Source organism: Arachis duranensis, chromosome 9 (assembly GCF_000817695.3).
Source record: "Arachis duranensis cultivar V14167 chromosome 9, aradu.V14167.gnm2.J7QH, whole genome shotgun sequence".
NCBI lineage: Eukaryota > Viridiplantae > Streptophyta > Magnoliopsida > Fabales > Fabaceae > Arachis > Arachis duranensis.
This window is the reverse complement of record NC_029780.3, coordinates 10561803-10581175: the sequence shown is the minus strand read 5'-3', so window position 1 is coordinate 10581175 and position 19373 is coordinate 10561803. Positions and strand designations below refer to the sequence as shown.

At 42.9% G+C, this 19373-nt stretch overlaps 1 protein-coding gene and 1 long non-coding RNA gene across 2 annotated transcripts; both read left to right on the top strand.

Moving 5' to 3' along the window:
- Positions 1 to 4322: 4322 nt before the first annotated feature.
- Positions 4323 to 5300, top strand: LOC107464578 (uncharacterized). The gene has a single exon (XM_016083499.1). It carries the CDS (start codon positions 4323 to 4325, stop codon positions 5298 to 5300), a length of 978 nt encoding a protein of 325 aa, XP_015938985.1.
- A 2312-nt stretch (positions 5301 to 7612) lies between these two features.
- Positions 7613 to 7923, top strand: LOC127741654 (uncharacterized). Its single transcript, XR_008002792.1, has 2 exons — positions 7613 to 7721; positions 7844 to 7923. It is a non-coding gene; the product is annotated as an uncharacterized LOC127741654 (long non-coding RNA).
- Positions 7924 to 19373: the final 11450 nt, after the last annotated feature.

Below are 19373 nucleotides of genomic sequence, written 5' to 3'. Positions count from 1 at the left end.
ACCGTTTAAAGTATTTTGTATTAAAGTATTGCCATTTAAAGCATTTATTTATGTACTAGGATATTCTATATTTATTAGAGTTCATCAATACTCTTTTTTTATATTAGCCTTTGATTTTTATCTAATAAAATCTAATGGTCTATATGAATGTGGCTTATTCAATTGAGCTCATTTTAGACATACCCTTACTTTTACTACTAGAAATTTACTAAACACACTAAAAAATTAAAAAAAAATCTTTTTTCATTAAGAAAAGATTTTGTTATCAAAATAATGGCGTCTAAATAAGCACAAAAAATAGTAATATTATGAGAGAAGTCATTTTTTTTAATTTCTCTATAAACCCCTTAATAGCTTTTCAAAAAATTGTACTAAATATTAATACGACTATTTTTTATAAATTAAAAACTCAAAAAAATTACTTTTAAAACTTTTTAAACATGTTTACTATTCTGTTGACTTTTGATAGAGATTTTTTTTATTCTTTTTGGATGTCTGAAAATTACTTTTCTTAAAAGTTAAAATATTGTCTCGGCCTCCTTTTTTACCATCATTGTTAATGGAAAATGGAAAAGTTTTTGGTTGATTTTCTTTAAGCCATAGCGCTGTCAAAGTGACAAGTAGTGCATTACGCTGACAATTTGGTTGCAATGGTTTTATTGATTGATATACTAAACAACCATGAGAATGCATCAAACAGTATATCTATATTGAATCAACATAAAACAACTCTGATGATTAGGATTGAAATTCTATCTTTTTATCATTACAATAAAAAAAGATATCGATTTTAAAAAGGTCAATTTTAAGTTTTGTTTAAATGAATGTAGTATGAAACACTTCATATATTTTTAAATTTTTTGTTTTCATTTTAAATATAAGTAGAGATGACGGATAATTTATATATTCGGATATTTAGTCTATCCAACTTAATTGTGACGGATAATTATTCAATCCGTGCAAAGACAAATTTTAATTGAGATAAATTTATGTTTGGAGCGAAATGAGATCGAGGTATAGATATATCTTTCATATTTTTTCGGTGTGTGTATATATAAGTTTGAGCAAATTTTCGTTTTTGTTCCTAACGTTTGGGGGTGAGTTTTATTTTTGTCCTTAACGTTTAAATCGTCCTATTTGTATCCCTAGCGTTTATAAAAGTGATTCAATGTTATCCTACTGTCAATTATACTAACAAATTAGATTATATTTTTCAATTATTCTCACTTGAATGTATTCATTTTCAATTAGGTCTCACCTGAATGTATTCGATTTTAATATTATACCCACTATTTGTGTTTTAGATTCAATTATATTCCTAAAAAAGTGAATTATGTAAATGTTTTAGGAATTAGTTTCAACTTTTGATGAGCTATTTTTCAAAGTGGATCATCAAATCTATTCCAGACATTTATATTCTAACTTCAAGAAGAAATTTTTAAAACTTAAACTAAAGCGTTCATGATGTGTAATTGACGGCAGGATAACATTGAATCACTTTTACAAATGTTAGGGATACAAATAGGATAATTTAAACGTTAGGGACACAAATAGAATTTACCCCAAACGTTAGAGACAAAAACAATACTTTTCTCTATAAGTTAATAGAAAAACATTAATTTAAAAGGTTATAGGACAGGGCAGGTATATTATTGGTAGAATTAGGGTGAAGTTTTTTTTATTATGCAAAGGTAGTATCAAATAAAATGAATTTTAAAAGAATAAATTCTTAATAGACATTGAAAGATTCTAAAGAGTTATGGTTATGATTTTTTTTTCCCCGATACTTATTATAGTTATGATTTATATTACATTTTCTTCAAGCATTCATAATATTTTGAAAAATAATAAATTCTTAATAAATATTGAAAGATTCTAAAGAGTTATGGTTATAATTTTTTTTCCCGATACTTATTATGGTTATGATTTATATTACATTTTCTTCAAGTATTTATAATATTTTAAAAATTATGAGAATTTTTGGCTTGCATTTAGAAGAAAAATTGAAATTGAGAGACGAAAATTAAGAGATATAAACTAAATTAAGTGTCTATATTAAATTTGGTATAAAATGTACAAAATTAAATTATGTCTCAGTGTCCTATTTGATTTAAAAATTAAGATAAATATAAATACTGAAATAAATAAAATTATTTAAATATTCTTTTTACTCTGTATGGTCTTCTTTCTATGATATTTTTCAGTAACAAAGTCAAAAATGTTACATTGTTTCAATGGCTATATGTTGAGCCAAAACATTTTATCATGGTCGCTTTAATCCTTTCCTTCTGTTGTGCCTTTACTCTCCATCTTTGTATTTTTCTGTAGAAGTAAACTACCCTCTATTGTTAATTACTTGTTTTAATTTTTTTTCTTTGTTTCTGGTAATTTAATTTATTTGTGCTTTCAGAGACAATTTCTGTTTCTTAATGCTTTAGATTTGCAAGAAATCTTTTGTTTTCTCTCCTCTTTTGATATGTGCTCAAGTTGTAGGGTTGTCACTATGATAAATTTTAGAAGATATTTAGGGATAATAAAAAAATTGTTTAGAGTATGTCAAAACACTATACAACCATCTCAGTTAGAAGAACTAGCTGAGAACAATCCTCTACCAACGGAAGTTGGAGGAAAGGGTGTGGGACTTCATTGGAGGGAGAGAGATGCGGGCGGAGATAGAAGTTGTAAGTGTGGTGGTTTTTGCGCTGAAGTTTGTGCTGCACTTGATGTCAATGGTGGTTGTGGTAGTGGCCCTGGAGGCGAAGTTGGGTGATCGAAGGTCGACAGCAAGATCGTCCTGCCACGGCGATGGTGCTGGTGGTGGCGGTGGGGATATAAGTTGTAAGAGAAAGAGGCATCGTTTTAAAGGAAAAAGGGTACGTGGGTAAGACTTTGAATTTGAAAAGTTGGATAAGGGTATTTTTGAAAATAAATGTTATTAAAATTTCAGTCTCGGTCTCCAGAAATTTTAATCTTTTGTGTTCCTACTTTTTGGAGGTATTAATAGGACAGAAATTTTATGTCGTAATACTAAAAATTTAATTCCAATTTTTTAGTCTCGATCCCAGATCCTCCTACCAAAAATACTACCTTATTATTTTAAAGTTTATTTTATTAATACCAAGACTAGGGGTGTTCATGGGTTGGGTAAAATAGGGTTTGATATGACCCAAATCCGACTCGAAATATATACTGGTCCTATTTGTTAGACCCGTACCTAGCCCTAAACCAGATGAAACTTACACACTTTCGGGTCATAATTATACCGAGTGAAAACGGGCCGTTAAAATTATATTATTTTGATACCTTCTTGTAAGCTAGCATGTTTTTATACACAAATTTTTAAGACTCCAACCATTATTTGACACAGTAAAATTCACTTAAAAATATACTGTTGCGGCCTGGCCCAAACTGATTGTGGGCCGACCCGACACGTAGACCACCCGACCCGAACGGTCGAGTGCGAGCTGCTTAGCCAACGACTCGGACACGCGTCCTTAACAGCTCATCGCTACAGCTGTATGAGGAAGCTTCGAAGAAGGTGGGACTTCTCTGGTGGGACCCACTTCTGACACAGTATATATGGGGAGGGTCCTAGCCCTCCCCCAAGGTACGACACCTACCACTTTATCCCTTTTTTCGCCTGCACACCAAACTGACAAGGGCGTCGGAGTGTCTTTGCAGGTGACAACCCCCTTTTACACCCAGAGCCCGGGAAGTCGTCTGTTCCAGCACCACCCTCACGACCTGATCCCAAGCCACACCCCACCAATCAACTCGAGGATCTTCCCGAACTGTCCGGTACCCGAACTGCCGAACATTGGCACCGTCTGTGGGGACGCCTGAATGGACATCGTGCAAGGTCCAGGGGACCATGGCCACACGGCGGGCCTTGAGAGGGCAGCCTCCGTCGCCTCCCCACGGGAGCGACTGAGATCCCCCCGCGACGTACCGAGCCGCAGTCGAGGGGCCCAAGAAAGATGCCCCTTCGGGAGAACTGGTTGTGATAGCGCTAGGATAATGCAAGAACGACGCCATAGGGTGCAGAATCTGGAGCGACAACTAGTGGATCAGGAACATCGTCAGCAAACTTCCGACCCCGACTACTCCCAATCTCTTGAAAGCCGAGGAAGAACCTCCCATCGAAGTCGATCGCGGCACACTCCCGCCTCAAGATCGGAATCGGGAAGTAGCTGCGAAGATCATGAATATCCGAGAAGACGAAATGACACAATCATCTACGCCCGAGGTAAGGGGTGCGCGCCACGAGGTGAGATCGTGAAAGCGGCGGAGAAAGATCTGGGGGAACACTGCGACCCGTGATAATGGGCGCAACCCCATTCCATCGTTCAATCGTCGAGGTCCGGTTGCCAAAGCACTTTGACAAACTAACGAACATGAGGTATGACGGAACCCAAGACCCGCAGGAGCACCTCACGGCCTTTGAGGCCAGGATGAAACTGAAGGGAGTAGGAGACAAAGTCAGATGCCGCGCCTTCCTGGTCACCTTGCCAGGGCCTGCGATACGGTGGTTCAACAGCCTCCCGCAGGGCTCGGTGGCCGGCTTCTCGGATATTAGCCGTGCCTTCCTAGCACAGTTCACCACCAGAATTGCGAAGGCAAAGCAGCCGATCAATCTGCTCGGTGTGACTCAAAGGACCGGCGAGCCGACCAGAAAATATCTAGACCGGTTCAACAATGAGTTCTTGGAGATCGAGGGGTTAACTGATTCGGTGGCCAGTCTCTGTCTGAAGAACGGACTCCTTAACGAGGACTTCAGAAAGCACCTCACCACGAGGCCGGTCTGGACGATGCAAGAGATCCAAATCGTAGCCAAGGAATACATTAATGATGAGGAAGTCAGTCAAGTTGTGGCTGCCAACAAGCAACAGCCCTCTCACAATCAACCCCGGCAGCACGGTAACGGAGAAAGGCAGAAGGAACACGCCAGAGACGGTGGTCCGAGCAAGACACCCAGACTGTTTCCTCGCATCGGAAAATTCACCAATTACACTCCCCTCACCCTCCCGATCATAGAAGTTTACCAGCAGATAGCCGAGAAGGGAATCTTGTCGAAGCCCCGACCTCTGAAGGACCGAACCATGGGGAACAAGAGCCTATACTGTGATTACCATAAGGGCTACGAACATAAGACACAGGATTGCTTCGACCTGAAGGACACACTAGAACAAGCGATCAGGGATGGAAAACTAGCCGAATTCTCCCACCTCATCAGGGAGCCGAGGAGACGGAACCGTGACCGTGATGGGGAAGATAAGGCCCAGATGGTGAAGCGACGATAGGAGCCAGAGGATGACAACCACGGCCTTATCGTGGTGAATGTAGTAACCGCAAGGAACACGTCTCCAAGGTCGAGATCGGCGCACAAGAAAGATGCCAAAGTCCTGGCGGTCTCCTCCTCGTCTGCGCGAAGCTCCAAAAGGCTTCCATCCATTTCTTTCGGTCCGGAAGACCGGTGGTTCGACGAGGTCCCGGAAAGCCCCCCATGGTCATCATGGCTAGAGTAGGAACCGGCCTCATTAAACGGATCTTTGTGGATACGGGGGCGGACTCGAATATTATGTTCCGCAACATGTTCGATGCCTTGGGATTACGGGATGCCGACCTAACAACTCACCAGCACGGTGTCGTAGGGCTAGGCAACCACTTCATCAAGCCGGACGGGATAATCTCCTTGCCGGTCTACATAGGACAATGACAGGGGAGAAGATCGATAATGGCTGAGTTCGTAGTCTTACGAGACTCCACAGCCTATAACATCATCCTAGGGAGGAAAACCATTAACGATCTTGGGGCAGCGATCAGCACGAAGCTGTTGGTAATGAAGTTTGTCACTAATGAGGGATCTGTAGGATCCATAAAAGGAGATTTGGAAACGGCAGTCTCTTGCGACAACGCCAGCCTTTCATTAAGGAAAAAATCTAAAGAAGCGTCAGGGGTGTTCCTCGCCGACCTGGACACCAGGGTCGGCGACAAGCCCAGACCCGAACCAGAGGAAGACCTGGAGAAGTTTAGGGTTGGGGACACGGAGGAGAAGTTCATGTTCGTAAACAGAAACCTCCCACATCAATTGAAAGAGCCTTTGGTTGAAATGATCAGGGCCAATGGTGATCTATTTGCCTAGACACCAGCCGATATGCCAGGAATAGACCCCCAGCTCATGTCACATCACCTGGCCGTCAAGCCAAAAGCCCGACCAGTGGCTCAAAGGAGAAGGAAGATGTCGCAAGAAAGAGCAGAGGAGGTGGTCAGGCAGACGGCCAGCCTCCTAAAAGCAGGTTTTATCCGAGAACTAGACTACTCGACATGGCTGTCAAATGTAGTCCTGGTAAAAAAGCACAATGGGAGATGAAGGATGTGTGTCGACTATTCCGATCTCAACAAAGCATGTCCCAAGGACTGCTACCACCCAATGTTCTGAAAACCGGTTCGAACCGGTCGAACCGTGAACCGGACGCTAAAGCGGTTTGGTCAACAAAGGAAACCGCAGAATTTGATAACCGACATTGAACCGACGAACCGGCCGGTTACCGGTCGGTCGAACCGAACCGGGACCCGGCCGGTTTTTTAACCTGACAGCAAAACGCCGTCGTTTTGCAATGTGGGAAGCTCTAATTCCCTTTTCTCCTTCGTCAGTTTCGTCTTCGTGCTTCACTCCAGCCTCAGCGTCCCACACCCACACTCCCACTCCCACAGAACAACACCCACGAGGCCACCAGGCCACGACCCACCACGACCCACCGGCCACCACTGTGAGAGACAGAACGCCTGAAGCCCTCAACGCACTCACCTCTGTCGCGACCTCAGCAGCTTCGCAGCCTCAGCAGCGTCGCGCCCTCGGCCTCCATCGCGCCTTCAGCAGCGTCGCGCCCTCAGTAGCGTCGCGCCCTCAGCCACTTTGCCGTCAGCGTCTGCCTCTGAGAGAAAGCAATAGAGAAGCGTCAGCAGCGTTGAAGAACTGAAGTCCTCATTTCCAGGTAATTTTTATTTTTTAATTTAGTTATGATTTATGAACATGATTTTGTGATGAAATCTGATACTCTGTGAACTCTGTGAACAAAGAATTTTGATGAAATTCTGAGTCTCTGAAACTGTTATGAACTGATATAGTGATATCAACTCTGTGAACTGACTGAACTCTGATGAAGTCATGAAACTGTGATGAAATATGATTATGAACTGATTCTGTGATGAAATATGAATTGATTTTGTGAATTGATTTTGTGAATTCTGATTTTGTGAAATCTGATTGTGTGAACTCTGATTTTGTGACATGATTTTGTCATTGTGAACTCTGGTTTTGACGTTTTGTATACTCTGGTTTTGAGAGATGATTTTGTGAATTGAATTATGAATTTTTTGAACCTAAGATGTTGTTTGTATACTCTGATTTTGGAATTTGGATGTTGTTTGTTCAATGTTCATTTGTTGTGAACTTGAGAGTTGAGATTACTGGGTTGGATTGCTGGTAATATTTAGGTATGGAAGAAAGTATCAACCAAGACCTACCTAGGAATAATAATGCTGAAAATAATTCTGCTTCGAATGAACGTTCTCTTCCTCCCGCGAGTAACGAAAATCAGTCACAAACTTCTACCTTTTAACTTGTTCAACAAATTCAGGGTTATTGCTTTTTCAAGTGATTGCATGATCTAAGTTTACTGGTGTAGTTGCAGGACCATCAACAGCTCTGGTAACAACAGGTTAGTTTTCACTTCATTATGCCTTCTCTTTTTTTTTAATGCTTTTCTTGGTATCATTATTAATTAGCCTGAAAGCAAGTAAATGTGAAAATTTTCTAAAGATGGAGTTTTGATGAATGCAGGATCAGTACTGGGATCATTTTTCCTTATCCTGCTTACCGGTGTGATTTACTACATCTATGATACTTGCATAATACAAAAATATGATTATATTTTCTTAGATGAGATTGATGTTGATTTAGATCAAGGTGGTGGTGGTGGTAGTACTAGTACATTTTATGCTGCACCACTTGCTTTTTCTGGTCCAAGTAGTGGAAATGAAGGTGATGAAATCAATGATCCAAATCTGCAACAAATTATGGAGGATTTTGATGGTCGATGACAAATTTGGCTCATTTTGATGCTGCTATGTTATGTTTGGTTGTTTGTTTGTTGACTTTTGAACTTTGAATTTGTATTTGAATGAGATTATAACATTTGGTTTATGTAGTACTTTTAATTTGAATGATATTTTCTTCCTAACATTGATGCACTTATTGATGCGGCGGCGGGGTACCGATATCTGAGCTTCATGGATGCTTATTCCGGCTACAATCAGATACCGATGCACCGACCTGACGAGGATAAAACAGCGTTCATAACGCCGGGAGGAATCTATTGCTACAAGGTGATGCCATTTGGCCTGAAAAATGCAGGGGCCACATACCAGAGGCTAATGAACAAGATATTCAACAATCTCATAGGCAAGACAGTGAAAGTCTATGTAGATGATATCCTTACAAAGACCACCCGGCCTAAGGACCTCTTGAGCGACCTGGGGAACGTATTCCTGTCCCTCCAACAATACGGCATGAGGCTCAACACGCTCAAGTGTGCCTTTGCCATGGAGGCCGAGAAGTTCCTAGAATTCATGAAAACCCAAAGGGGGGTGGAAGCCAACCCTGAAAAATGCCAAGCGATACTTCAAATGAAAAGTCCGGGTTGTGTTAAAGACGTCCAGAGGCTGGCGGGAAGGCTCAGCGCACTGTCCCGATTCCTCGGAGCGTCGACAGCAAAGGCCCTGCCCTTCTTCAATCTAATGAGAAAAGGGATAGCGTTTGAATGGACTCATGCGTGCGAGGAAGCGTTCAAACACTTCAAAGAGATCCTAGCAGAACCCCCGGTACTCGGGAAGCCTAAGGTCGGAGAACCAATCTACCTGTACCTGGCCATAACGGAGGAAGCGCTTGCCGCGGTTTTGGTGCGAGAAGAAGGGAAGGCTCAACAGCCGATTTACTTTGTCAGTAGAGCGCTGCACGGAGCAGAACCAAGGTATAGCAAATTGGAGAAACTGGCACTGGCACTCCTGACCTCTTCCCGTAGACTAAGGAAATACTTCCAAGGCCACCAGATCATCGTAAGAACGGACCAAAGAATCCGTCAAGTGCTCCAAAAACCTGATTTAGCGGAAAGAATGATGACTTGGGCCATTGAGCTCTCCCAGTACGACTTACAATATGAGCCCCGACATGCGATTAAGGCGCAAGCAATGGCAGAGTTCCTAGTGGAAGTAACAGGGGACCCAACCAAAGAAGCGGGCGTACGGTGGAGGCTCCATGTAAATGGGGCCTCCAACCAAACACCGGGGGGTGCCGGGATCATCTTAGAAAGCCCAGCTGGGGTCATATACGAACAATCAACCAAGTTCAAGTTTCCTGTGTCAAACAACCAAGCAGAGTACGAGGCCCTCTTGGGAGGCCTAACCTTAGCTCGGGAAGTCGGGGCGATAAGGCTGGAGGTGTGTAGCGACTCACAGGTCATTACCTCACAAGTAAATGGAAGCTACCAAGCCAGAGACTCGCTATTGCAAAAGTACTTGGAGAAGGTTAGAGAGTTGAGCAAGCAGTTCGAAGAGGTCACGATCCAACATGTCCCAATGGAAAGGAACGCACGGGCGGACCTCCTGTCTAAGCTAGCAAGCACGAAACTGGGAGTCGGCAACCGATCTCTTATTCAAGGCATGGTAAAGGAACCAGCGGTTACCCTCCACGTGTGAAAGTTAGGCCCCTCTTGGTTGGACCCTATCATTGATTTCCTGGAAAACGGTAGACTCCCCGACGATGAGAGGACAACCAAAGCGTTGAGAAGGGAGGCAACCAAATATGCGACCATACAGGGATAACTATTTAAAAAGGGATTCAGCCAACCTCTATTGAAATGCCTGCATCCGACCAGACGGACTATGTTCTCAGAGAAGTCCACGAGGGGTGCTGCGGCCACCATATCGAGGGCAAAGCCCTAGCGAGAAAGCTCATCCGAGTTGGATACTACTGGCCATCGATGATGAAAGACTCCAAAAAATTCGTAAGGAAATGCGTCAAGTGTCAAGAGAACGCTAACTTCCACAGAGCACTGGCTTCTGAACTAAGTCTACTGACGTCCTCCCGACCTTTCGCACAATGGGCAGTCGACCTCTTGGGACCCTTCCAGGTTGGCTCGGGGCAAGTCAAATATCTCATAGTTGCCATCGGCTACTACACCAAATGGATAGAGGTCGAACCACTAGCCTGCATATCCTCATCCAATTGTAGAAAATTCATGTGGAGGTAGGTGATAACTAGATTCGGCATCCCGGAGGTCATCATCTTAGACAACAGGACGCAATTTATTGACAAGAAGTTCATAGAATTTCTCATCGGTCTGGTATAAAACAGAAATTCTCTTCGGTAGAGCACCCCCAGAAAAATGGGCAAGTCGAGTCCGCAAATAAGGTCATCTTGCTGGGCCTCAAGAAGCGGCTGGATAATAAAAAAGGTGCATGGGCCGACGAACTCGCTTCGGTCCTTTGGTCTTACCGTACAACCGAGCAGTCCTCCACAGGAGAAACCCCCTTCCGCCTGACGTATGGGGTGGACGCGATGATACCCATGGAAATCAGCAAGCCGAGCCCATGGTTACTTCTGAAGGGAGTAGAAGAAGCAGTGGAGAAGGACCTGGTGGATGAGGCCAAGGAGATGGCCCATTTGACAGAAGTAGCACTGAAGCAAAAGAATGGCCTTGTGCTACAACGCCAAAGTGCTCAGGAGAGAGTTTGGAAAAAATGACCTCATTTTGCGACGCAACGACATAGGGCTACCGACCCAAGGGGAAGGAAAACTGGCGACAAACTGGGAAGGCCCCTACAGGGTAAAAGAAGTGCTCGGCAAAGACGCCTACAAATTGGAGAAGCTCGACGGTAAGGAAATCCCGTGAACATGGAATGCAGGTAACTTGAGAAGATTTTATTCCTAACTCAGACACGCCGGCTAGGCGGTTTGATGAGCTCAATGATTTACTATTGTTAAACGCTTACCATGGCTATAGACCTGTTTAACTGTTGATTAATATTTACTTAACAAATTTCACCTTTTATGCATCCCACGACAACATGTTCCTCATAACGAATACGGCGCCCCGGGACTGATCACTCCGGGAGCCAACCAAATTAAAGCTATAACAAACGGCCGCGATAATAGTAAAGCAACGACATGGCTTCGCCAAAGATACCAACATAATGGTAAACGAGCAACAAGCATACACCGTCTGATAAAGACGATAATCACAAGCTGACCAAGCGGCTAACAAAGTATAACATAATTTGTTTCATAAGTTCTATAACAAAACCACAAATCCATGCAAAAGCATAAGATACAGGAGTTCACTTTCTGGGCATGTCGATAATCTTGCCATCCTTTATCATTTTGAAAACCCCAATTGCCGACGTGTCAAAATCGGGAGCCACGATCTTCACCTGAGCCTTGAGAGCCTCCTCAGTCATGAAGATCGCATTATTTCCTTGCTCTCTAACCTCCTTATGCTTCTTTTTGAATTCCTCAGCCTCATCCCGAGCAATCCACGTTCCTTCTCCAAAGCGACCACCCGACCTTGTGCGGCGTTGAGCTGGCTTTCCAAAGTCATCTCCCGCTCAGTCAGCCGGGATACGGTAGCATCAGTAGTCTTCAATTTTATTTTGGGCAAACGCAGCCTTCTCCTTGGCAGTCTTAAGCTTCTCCTTCACCTCGGATAGCTGCCCCTGGAGCGTTTCAACTTAAGTTTTAAATTTGTTGTTGGCTATAACAGCAGATTCGAGCTTCCGGCGTAGTGACTGCATACCCGACAACTCAAACTCTGCCTTCCGAGCTATGGCCGAACCGTGAAGGAGGGTACGATACATCCATCGTGCCTGCCCCGCAAGGTCGGTACCATGAAAGTGTTCCTCCGTGCCGGGAAGCAACTGGGAGTCTATGAACGTCCCGGCATCGAAGTTCTTCTCCATCACGGTGAGGGCCCCTTCGGAGCTGGAGAGTGATCTCTGCCTCTTGGGGGGTAGGAATGACCCTCAGGTCGTCTTCCTCGACCTGTTGAGCAGAAGACGAATGTCAGGTACTGGCCGCCTCCCCATGAACTGGAGAAACGTGCGCCACGTCAGAAGGTTTATCCGACATGTCGACGTCACGGGGTGAGGGTGCCACCTGATCCTCCTTGTCCCCGGCAGGGACTACCGGCTGCTCATCGGCCTTTTCCCCATCGCTTTCCGCCAGAAAAGTTTTGAACAAGCTCTCAAGGCGTGTCACCTCGGCAGACATTCCCACTGCAAAAGAAATGAACAAGTTAGTCGTTTAATCGGCATAACCAACCAAAGCAGCGACCATGCAAAAAACACAAGACAAAAACCACTCACAAATATAATTCCGGGCGACCTTCCTGTTACCCATAAAAAAGTGGGGGTTCACGTGGTTTCTCCCAAAAACGGCCCACAGCACGTCGGCAATTTTTCTATCCACGGCAGACATCCCCTTGTAGGTCACCTTAATAAAAGTGTTAGACCCCGTCCCGAAACTCCAATATGTTGGGATGAGGCGTTCTCCCTCCAACGACAACCAGAAGGAATGGCGACCTTTGACTGGACGCACCTTAAAATACTTATCTTTGAACCCATGATAAGAGTCCTCGAACAAGCCAAAGATCCTCCGACCTTGAGCAGATCGGAAGGACATGAACCCCTTCCTCGCCTTCCCCTCCTTGGTAGGATTCGTGAGATTAAAAAAGTAAAGGAAAACATCGACGGACACCGGCAGCTCCAGGTATTCACACACCATCTCGAAACAGCGGATCGAAGCCCAACTGTTCGGATGCAGCTGCGACGATGCCACGGAGATCTGACTAAAAAGCCCCATTTGAAAAGTGGAGAAGGGGATACCGACCCCCACTTGGGTGAACATGGCTTTGTAAAACCAAATCCAGTCGGCAACCCGGGGGGCGTGGAAATTGAGCTCGTACAGCCGCTCGTGAGGGGCAGGGACAAAGACCTCGTAGTTGGCCTCCTCGTCAGTACCCCTGCATAGGTACTCAGCCTGAAGAAACGGTAAGCTCCTCCTCACCCATCTAGTTCGGGGAGTCCCTCAAGTCGGAAGCCACCCAAGCGTATGGGTCGTAACCCGCGGCGGAGATAGAAGCTTGGGAGACGACGCGAGGCATACCTACAGTGAGGGTACCACTTGATTAGTCTATGAGGTCGGGAGCTCGGGAAAACCCAAAAACTACATTTAGCCTATTCAGTAACTAAAATTAAGCAGGGCTAAAGCAAAACCCAAGCAAAATCCTAAAAGCTAATACCCTGGAATGGTAACCCCCTGGTGCACGAAATTGTGATCTCAATGGCGCCAACAACTTGGTACGCACAATTGTAATCTCAACTTTTTGTCACAACTTTGCACAACTAACAAGCAAGTACACTGGGTCGTCCAAGTAATAAACCTTTACGTGAGTAAGGGTCGATCCCACGGAGATTGTCAGCTTGAAGCAAGCTATGATCACCTTGTAAATCTCAGTCACGCGGATTCAAATGGTTATGGAGTTTTGATAATTAATAGATAAATAAACATAAAATAAAGATAGAGATACTTATGTAATTCATTGGAGGGAATTTCAAATAAGTGTATGGAGATGCGTTGTTCCTTCTAAATCTCTCCTTTCCTACTGCCTTCATCCAATCCTTCATACTCCTTTCTATGACAAGCTGTATGTTGGGTGTCACCATTTCAATGGCTACTTTCCATCCTCTCAATGAAAATGGTCCTCTATGGTTTCTGTACGGCTAATCAACTGCCGGATTGCTCGTCTCGGATGAAAAATACCATGCATAGATATCGTATGGCTAATCAGCTGTTGGTTCTCGATCGTGTAGGAATAGGATTTACTATCCTTTTGCATCTGTCACCACGCCCTACAGTCACGAGTTTGAAGCTCGTCACAGTCATCCCATCCCAGATCCTACTCGGAATACCACAGACAAGGTTTAGACTTTCCGGATCTCAAGAATGCTACCAATGGATTCTAGCCTATACCATGAAGATTCTAATCTCGGATTCAGATGCCCCATTGTCAGAGGGGAGTCGATGTGAATCGTTGATTAGAAACCCAAGAGATATACCTTGAAGCTTGTTTGCATGTAGAACGGAAGTGGTTGTCAATCACGCGTTCATAAGTGAGAATGGTGATGAGTGTCACATAATCATCACATTCATCATGTTCTTGTGTGCAAATGGATATCTTAAAATAAGAATAAACATGAAATGAATAGAAAACAGTAGTACTTTGCATTAATACTCGAGGAATAGCAGAGCTCCACACCTTAATCTTTGGTGTGTAGAAACTCCACCATTGAAAATACATAAGTAAAAATAAGGTAGGCATGGCCGTGAGGCCAGCCCTCAGTGTCTAAGGACTAACAATAATCAAAGATGTTCCAAAAGCTCGTCCAAATATCAAAATACAATAGTAAAAAGTCATATTTATCCTAAACTAGTTACTAGGCGTTACAGAAATGAGTAAATGATGCAGAAATTCACTTCCGGACCCACTTGGTGTGTGCTTAGGCTGAGCATTGAAGCGTTCACGTGTAAAGGTCTTCATTGGAGTTAAACGCCAGTTTGTAACTTATTTTTGGCGTTTAACTCTGCTTTACAACTTGTTTCTGATCGTTTAACGCCAGAATAGACGCCAGTTTACGTCGTCTAAACTCGGAAAAAGTATAGACTATTATATATTGCTGGAAAGTCCTGGATGTCTACTTTCCAACGCAGTTAAGAGCACGCCATTTGGGTTTCTCTAGCTCCAAAAATTTCATTTCGAGTGTAGGGAGGTCAGAATCCAACAGCATCAGCAGTTCTTTTTCAGCCTCTGAATCAGATTTTTGCTCAGGTCCCTCAATTTCAGCCAGAAAATACCTGAAATCCCAGAAAAATACACAAGCTCACAGTAAAGTCCAAAAATGTGAATTTTGCTTAAAAACTAATAAAAATATACTAAAAATTGATTAAAACATACTAAAAACTACCTAAAAATAATGCCAAAAAGCGTATAAATTATCCGTTCATCACAACACCAAACTTAAATTGTTGCTTGTCCCCAAGCAACTGAAAACAAAATAGGATAAAAAGAAGAGGATATACAATGAATCTCACAATATCAATGAAACTTAGTCCCAATTAGATGAGCGGGGCTAGTAGCTTTTTACTTCTGAACAGTTTTGGCATCTCACTTTATTCTTTGAAATTCTGAATGATTGGCATCTATAGGAACTCAGAATTTTAGATAGTGTTATTGATTCTCCTAGTTCAGTATGTTGATTCTTGAACACAGTTACTTTATGAGTCTTGGCCGTGGCCCTAAGCACTTTGTTTTCCAGTATTACCACCGGATACATAAATGCCACAGACACATAACTGGGTGAACCTTTTCAGATTGTGACTCAGTTTTGCTAAAGTCCCCATTTAAAGGTGTCCAGGGTTCTTAAGCACACACTTTTTTTTTTTTGCTTTAGATCACGACTTTAACCACTCAGTCTCAAGCTTTTCACTTGGACCTTCATGACACAAGCACATGGTTAGGGACATCTTGATTTAGCCGCTTAGGCTTGGATTTTATTTCCTTAGGCCCTCCTATCTATTAAAGCTCAAAACCTTGGATCCTTTTTTACCTTTGCCTTTTGGTTTAAAGGGCTATTGGCTTTTTCTGCTTGCTTTTTCTTTTTCTTTCTTTTAATTTTTGCCACTTTTTTTTCGCAAGCTTTCTTATTCACTGCTTTTTCTTGCTTCAAGAATCAATTTCATAATTTTTTAGATTATCAATAATATTTCTCTTTGTTCATCATTCTTTCAAGAGCTAATAATTTTAACATTCATAAACAACAAGATAAAAAATATGCACTGTTCAAGCATTCATTCAGAAAATAAAAAGTATTGCCACCACATAAAAATAATTAAACTAATTTCAAGATAAAATTTGAAATCTAAGTACTTCTTGTTCTTTTGTAATTAAGCACATTTTTCATTTAAGAGAGGTGGATGATTCATGGAATTATTCATAGCTTTAAGACATAGACACTTGACACTAATGATCATGTAATGAAGACACAAAACATAGCCAAACATGAAGCTTAAAAACCAAAAACAGAAAAATAAATAGTCAAGGAGATTAAGGAATGAGTCCACTTTAGTGAGGGTGGCGTCTTCCTCTTGAAGAACCAATGGAACGCCTAAGCTCCTCTATGTCTCTTCCTTGTCTTTGTTGCTCCTCCCTCATAGCTCTTTGATCTTCTCTAATATCATGGAGAATGATGGAGTGCTCTTGGTGCTCCACCCTTAGTTGGTCCATGTTGTAACTCAAGCCTTCCAAGGAGGTGTTGAGTTGCTCCCAATAGTTATGTGGAGGAAATTGCATCTCTTGAGGCATCTCAGGGATTTCTTGATGAGGATCTTCCTCATGCTCTTGTTGAGGTCCATGAATGGGCTCTCTTGTTTGCTCCATCCTCTTTTTAGTGATGGGCTTGTCCTCTTCAATAAGGATGTCTCCTTCTATGTCAATCCCAGCTAAATTGCATATATGACAAATGAGACGAGGAAAGGCTAACCTTGCCAAGGTGGATGACTTGTCAGCCACCTTGTAGAGTTCTAGAGGTATGATCTCATGAACTTCCACTTCCTCCCCAATCATGATACTATGGATCATGATGGCCCGATCTACAGTCACTTCAGATCGGTTGCTAGTAGGAATGATGGAGCGTTGGATGAACTCCAATCATCCTCTAGCCACAGGCTTAAGGTCTGGTCTTCTCAATTGAACTGGGTTGCCTCTTGAGTCTCTTTTCCATTGAGCTCCTTCCACACATATGTCCATGAGGACTTGGTCTAACCTTTGATCAAAGTTGACCCTTCTAGTGTAAGGACATGCGTTTTCTTGCATCATTGGCAAATGGAATGCCAACCTTACATTTTTCAGACTGAAATCTAAGTATTTCCCCCAAACCATTGTAAGCCAATTCCTTGGATTCGGGTTCATACTTTGATCATGGTTCCTAGTGATCCATGCATTGGCATAGAACTCTTGAACCATTAAGATTCTGACTTGTTGAATGGGGTTGGTAAGAACTTCCCAACCTCTTCTTCGGATTTCATGTCAGAACTCCAGATACTCATTTTTTTTAGCATGAAAGGGACCTTAGGGATCACCTTCTTCTTGGCCACAACTTCATAGAAGTGGTCTTGATGGACCTTTGAGATGAATCTCTCCATCTCTCATGATCAGAGGTGGAAGCTTTTGCCTTCCCTTTCCTCTTTCTAGAGGTTTCTCCGGCCTTAGGTGCCATAAATGGTTATGAAAAAACAAAAAGCAATACTTTTACCACACCAAACTTAAAAGGTTTGCTCCTCCTCGAGCAAAAGAAGAAAGAAAGAAGGGGAAGAAGAAGAAAATAGAGAAAATGGAGGGTTATAGGAGTTCGGCCAAGAGGGGGGAAAGGTGTTTGTGTTGTGTGAAGATGAAGGAGTAGTGAGGGGTTTATATAGGGGTGAGAGGAGGGTTGGGTTTTGGTCATTAGGGTTGGGTTTGGGAGAGAAAAGTGTTTGAATTTTTAAAGTGAGGTAGGTGGGGTTTTTAGGGAAGAGGTATAGAGGTGATTGGTGAAGAGAATATAGGGAAGAGGATATGATTTAATTGGTGAGTGAGAGAGAGAGAGGTAGGGTAGGTGGGGATCCTGTGGGGTCCACAGATCCTGAGGGGTCAATGATTTCATCACTACTCCTTTTAGGCGTGCAAAACGCCCTTACTGTGCAATCCTGGCGTTTAACGCCAGATTGCTGCTTGTTTCTGGCGTTAAACGCCAGCTTTTATTCCTTTTCTGGCGTTAAACGCCAGGCTGTAACCTGTTTCTGGCGTTTAATGCCAGATTGTAGCCTATTTCTGGCGTTTAACGCTAGTCTGGTGCTTGTTTCTGGCGTTTAACGCCCAGAATGGTGCCAGACTGGGCGTTAAACGCCCATTCTACTACTATTACTGGCGTTTAAATGCTAGTAAGGGTAGCAGAATGGGCGTTTAAACGCCAGTAAGTTCCTCCTCCAGGGTGTGCTGTTTTTAATACTGTTTTTTATTTTTCTTGAATTTTTGTAATTATTTTTGTGACTCCACATGATCATTAACCTAAAAAAAAGGAAAATACACAGATAAATAAAATTGGGTTGCCTTCCAATAAGCGCTTCTTTAATGTCAATAGCTTGACAGTGAGCTCTCATGGAGCCTCACAGATGTTCAGAGCATTGTTGGGACCTTCCAACACCAAACTTAGAGTTTGAATGTGGGGGTTCAACACCAAACTTAGAGTTTGATTATGGCCTCCCAACACCAAACTTAGAGTTTGAGTGTGGGGGCTTTGTTTGACTCTGTATTGAGAAAAGCTTTTTATGCTTCCTCTCCATGGTTACAGAGGGAGATCCTTGAGTTTTAAACACAAGGTAGTCCTCATTCAATTGAAGGATCAACTCTCCTCTGTCTATATCAATCACAGCTTTTGCTGTGGCTAGGAAGGGTCTTCCAAGGATGATGGATTCATCCTCATCCTTCCCAGTGTTTAGGATTATGAAATCAGCAGGGATGTAAAGGCCTTCAACCTTCACTAGCACATCCTCTACTAGTCCATAAGCCTGTTTCATTGATTTGTCTGCCATTTCTAATGAGAATTTGGCAGCATGTACCTCAAAGATTCCCAGTTTCTCCATTACAGAGAGTGGCATTAAGTTTATGCCTGACCCCAGGTCATATAGAGCCTTTCCAAAGGTCATGGTGCCTATGGTACAGGAAATTAAGAATTTACCAGGATCCTGTTTCTTTTGAGGTAATGTCTGCCTAACCAAGTCATTCAGTTCATTGGTGAGCAAGGGGGGTTCATCCGCCCAAGTCTCATTACCAAATAACTTGGCATTCAGCTTCATGATTGCTCCAAGGTACTTAGCAACTTGCTCTTCAGTAATATCTTCATCCTCTTCAGAAGAGGAATAGTCATTAGAGCTCATGAATGGCAGAAGTAGGTTCAATGGAATCTCTATGGTCTCTAGATGAACCTTAGATTCCTTAGGTTCCTCAATTCGGAACTCTTTTTTGTCTAGAGGACATCCCATGAGGTCTTCCTCACTGGGATTCACGTCCTCCTCCTCCTCTGTGCATTCGGCCACACCAAGCAAGGTTATGGCCTTGCACTCTCTTTTTGGATTTTCTTCTGTATTGCTTGAGAGAGTACTAGGAGGAGTTTCAGTGACTCTTTTACTCAGCTGGCCCACTTGTGCCTCCAAATTTCTAATG

Coding starts and splice junctions, on each gene's coding strand:
- LOC107464578 (XM_016083499.1), top strand. CDS start 4,323: ATGGGCGCAACCCCATTCCATCGTTCAATCGTCGAGGTCCGGTTGCCA.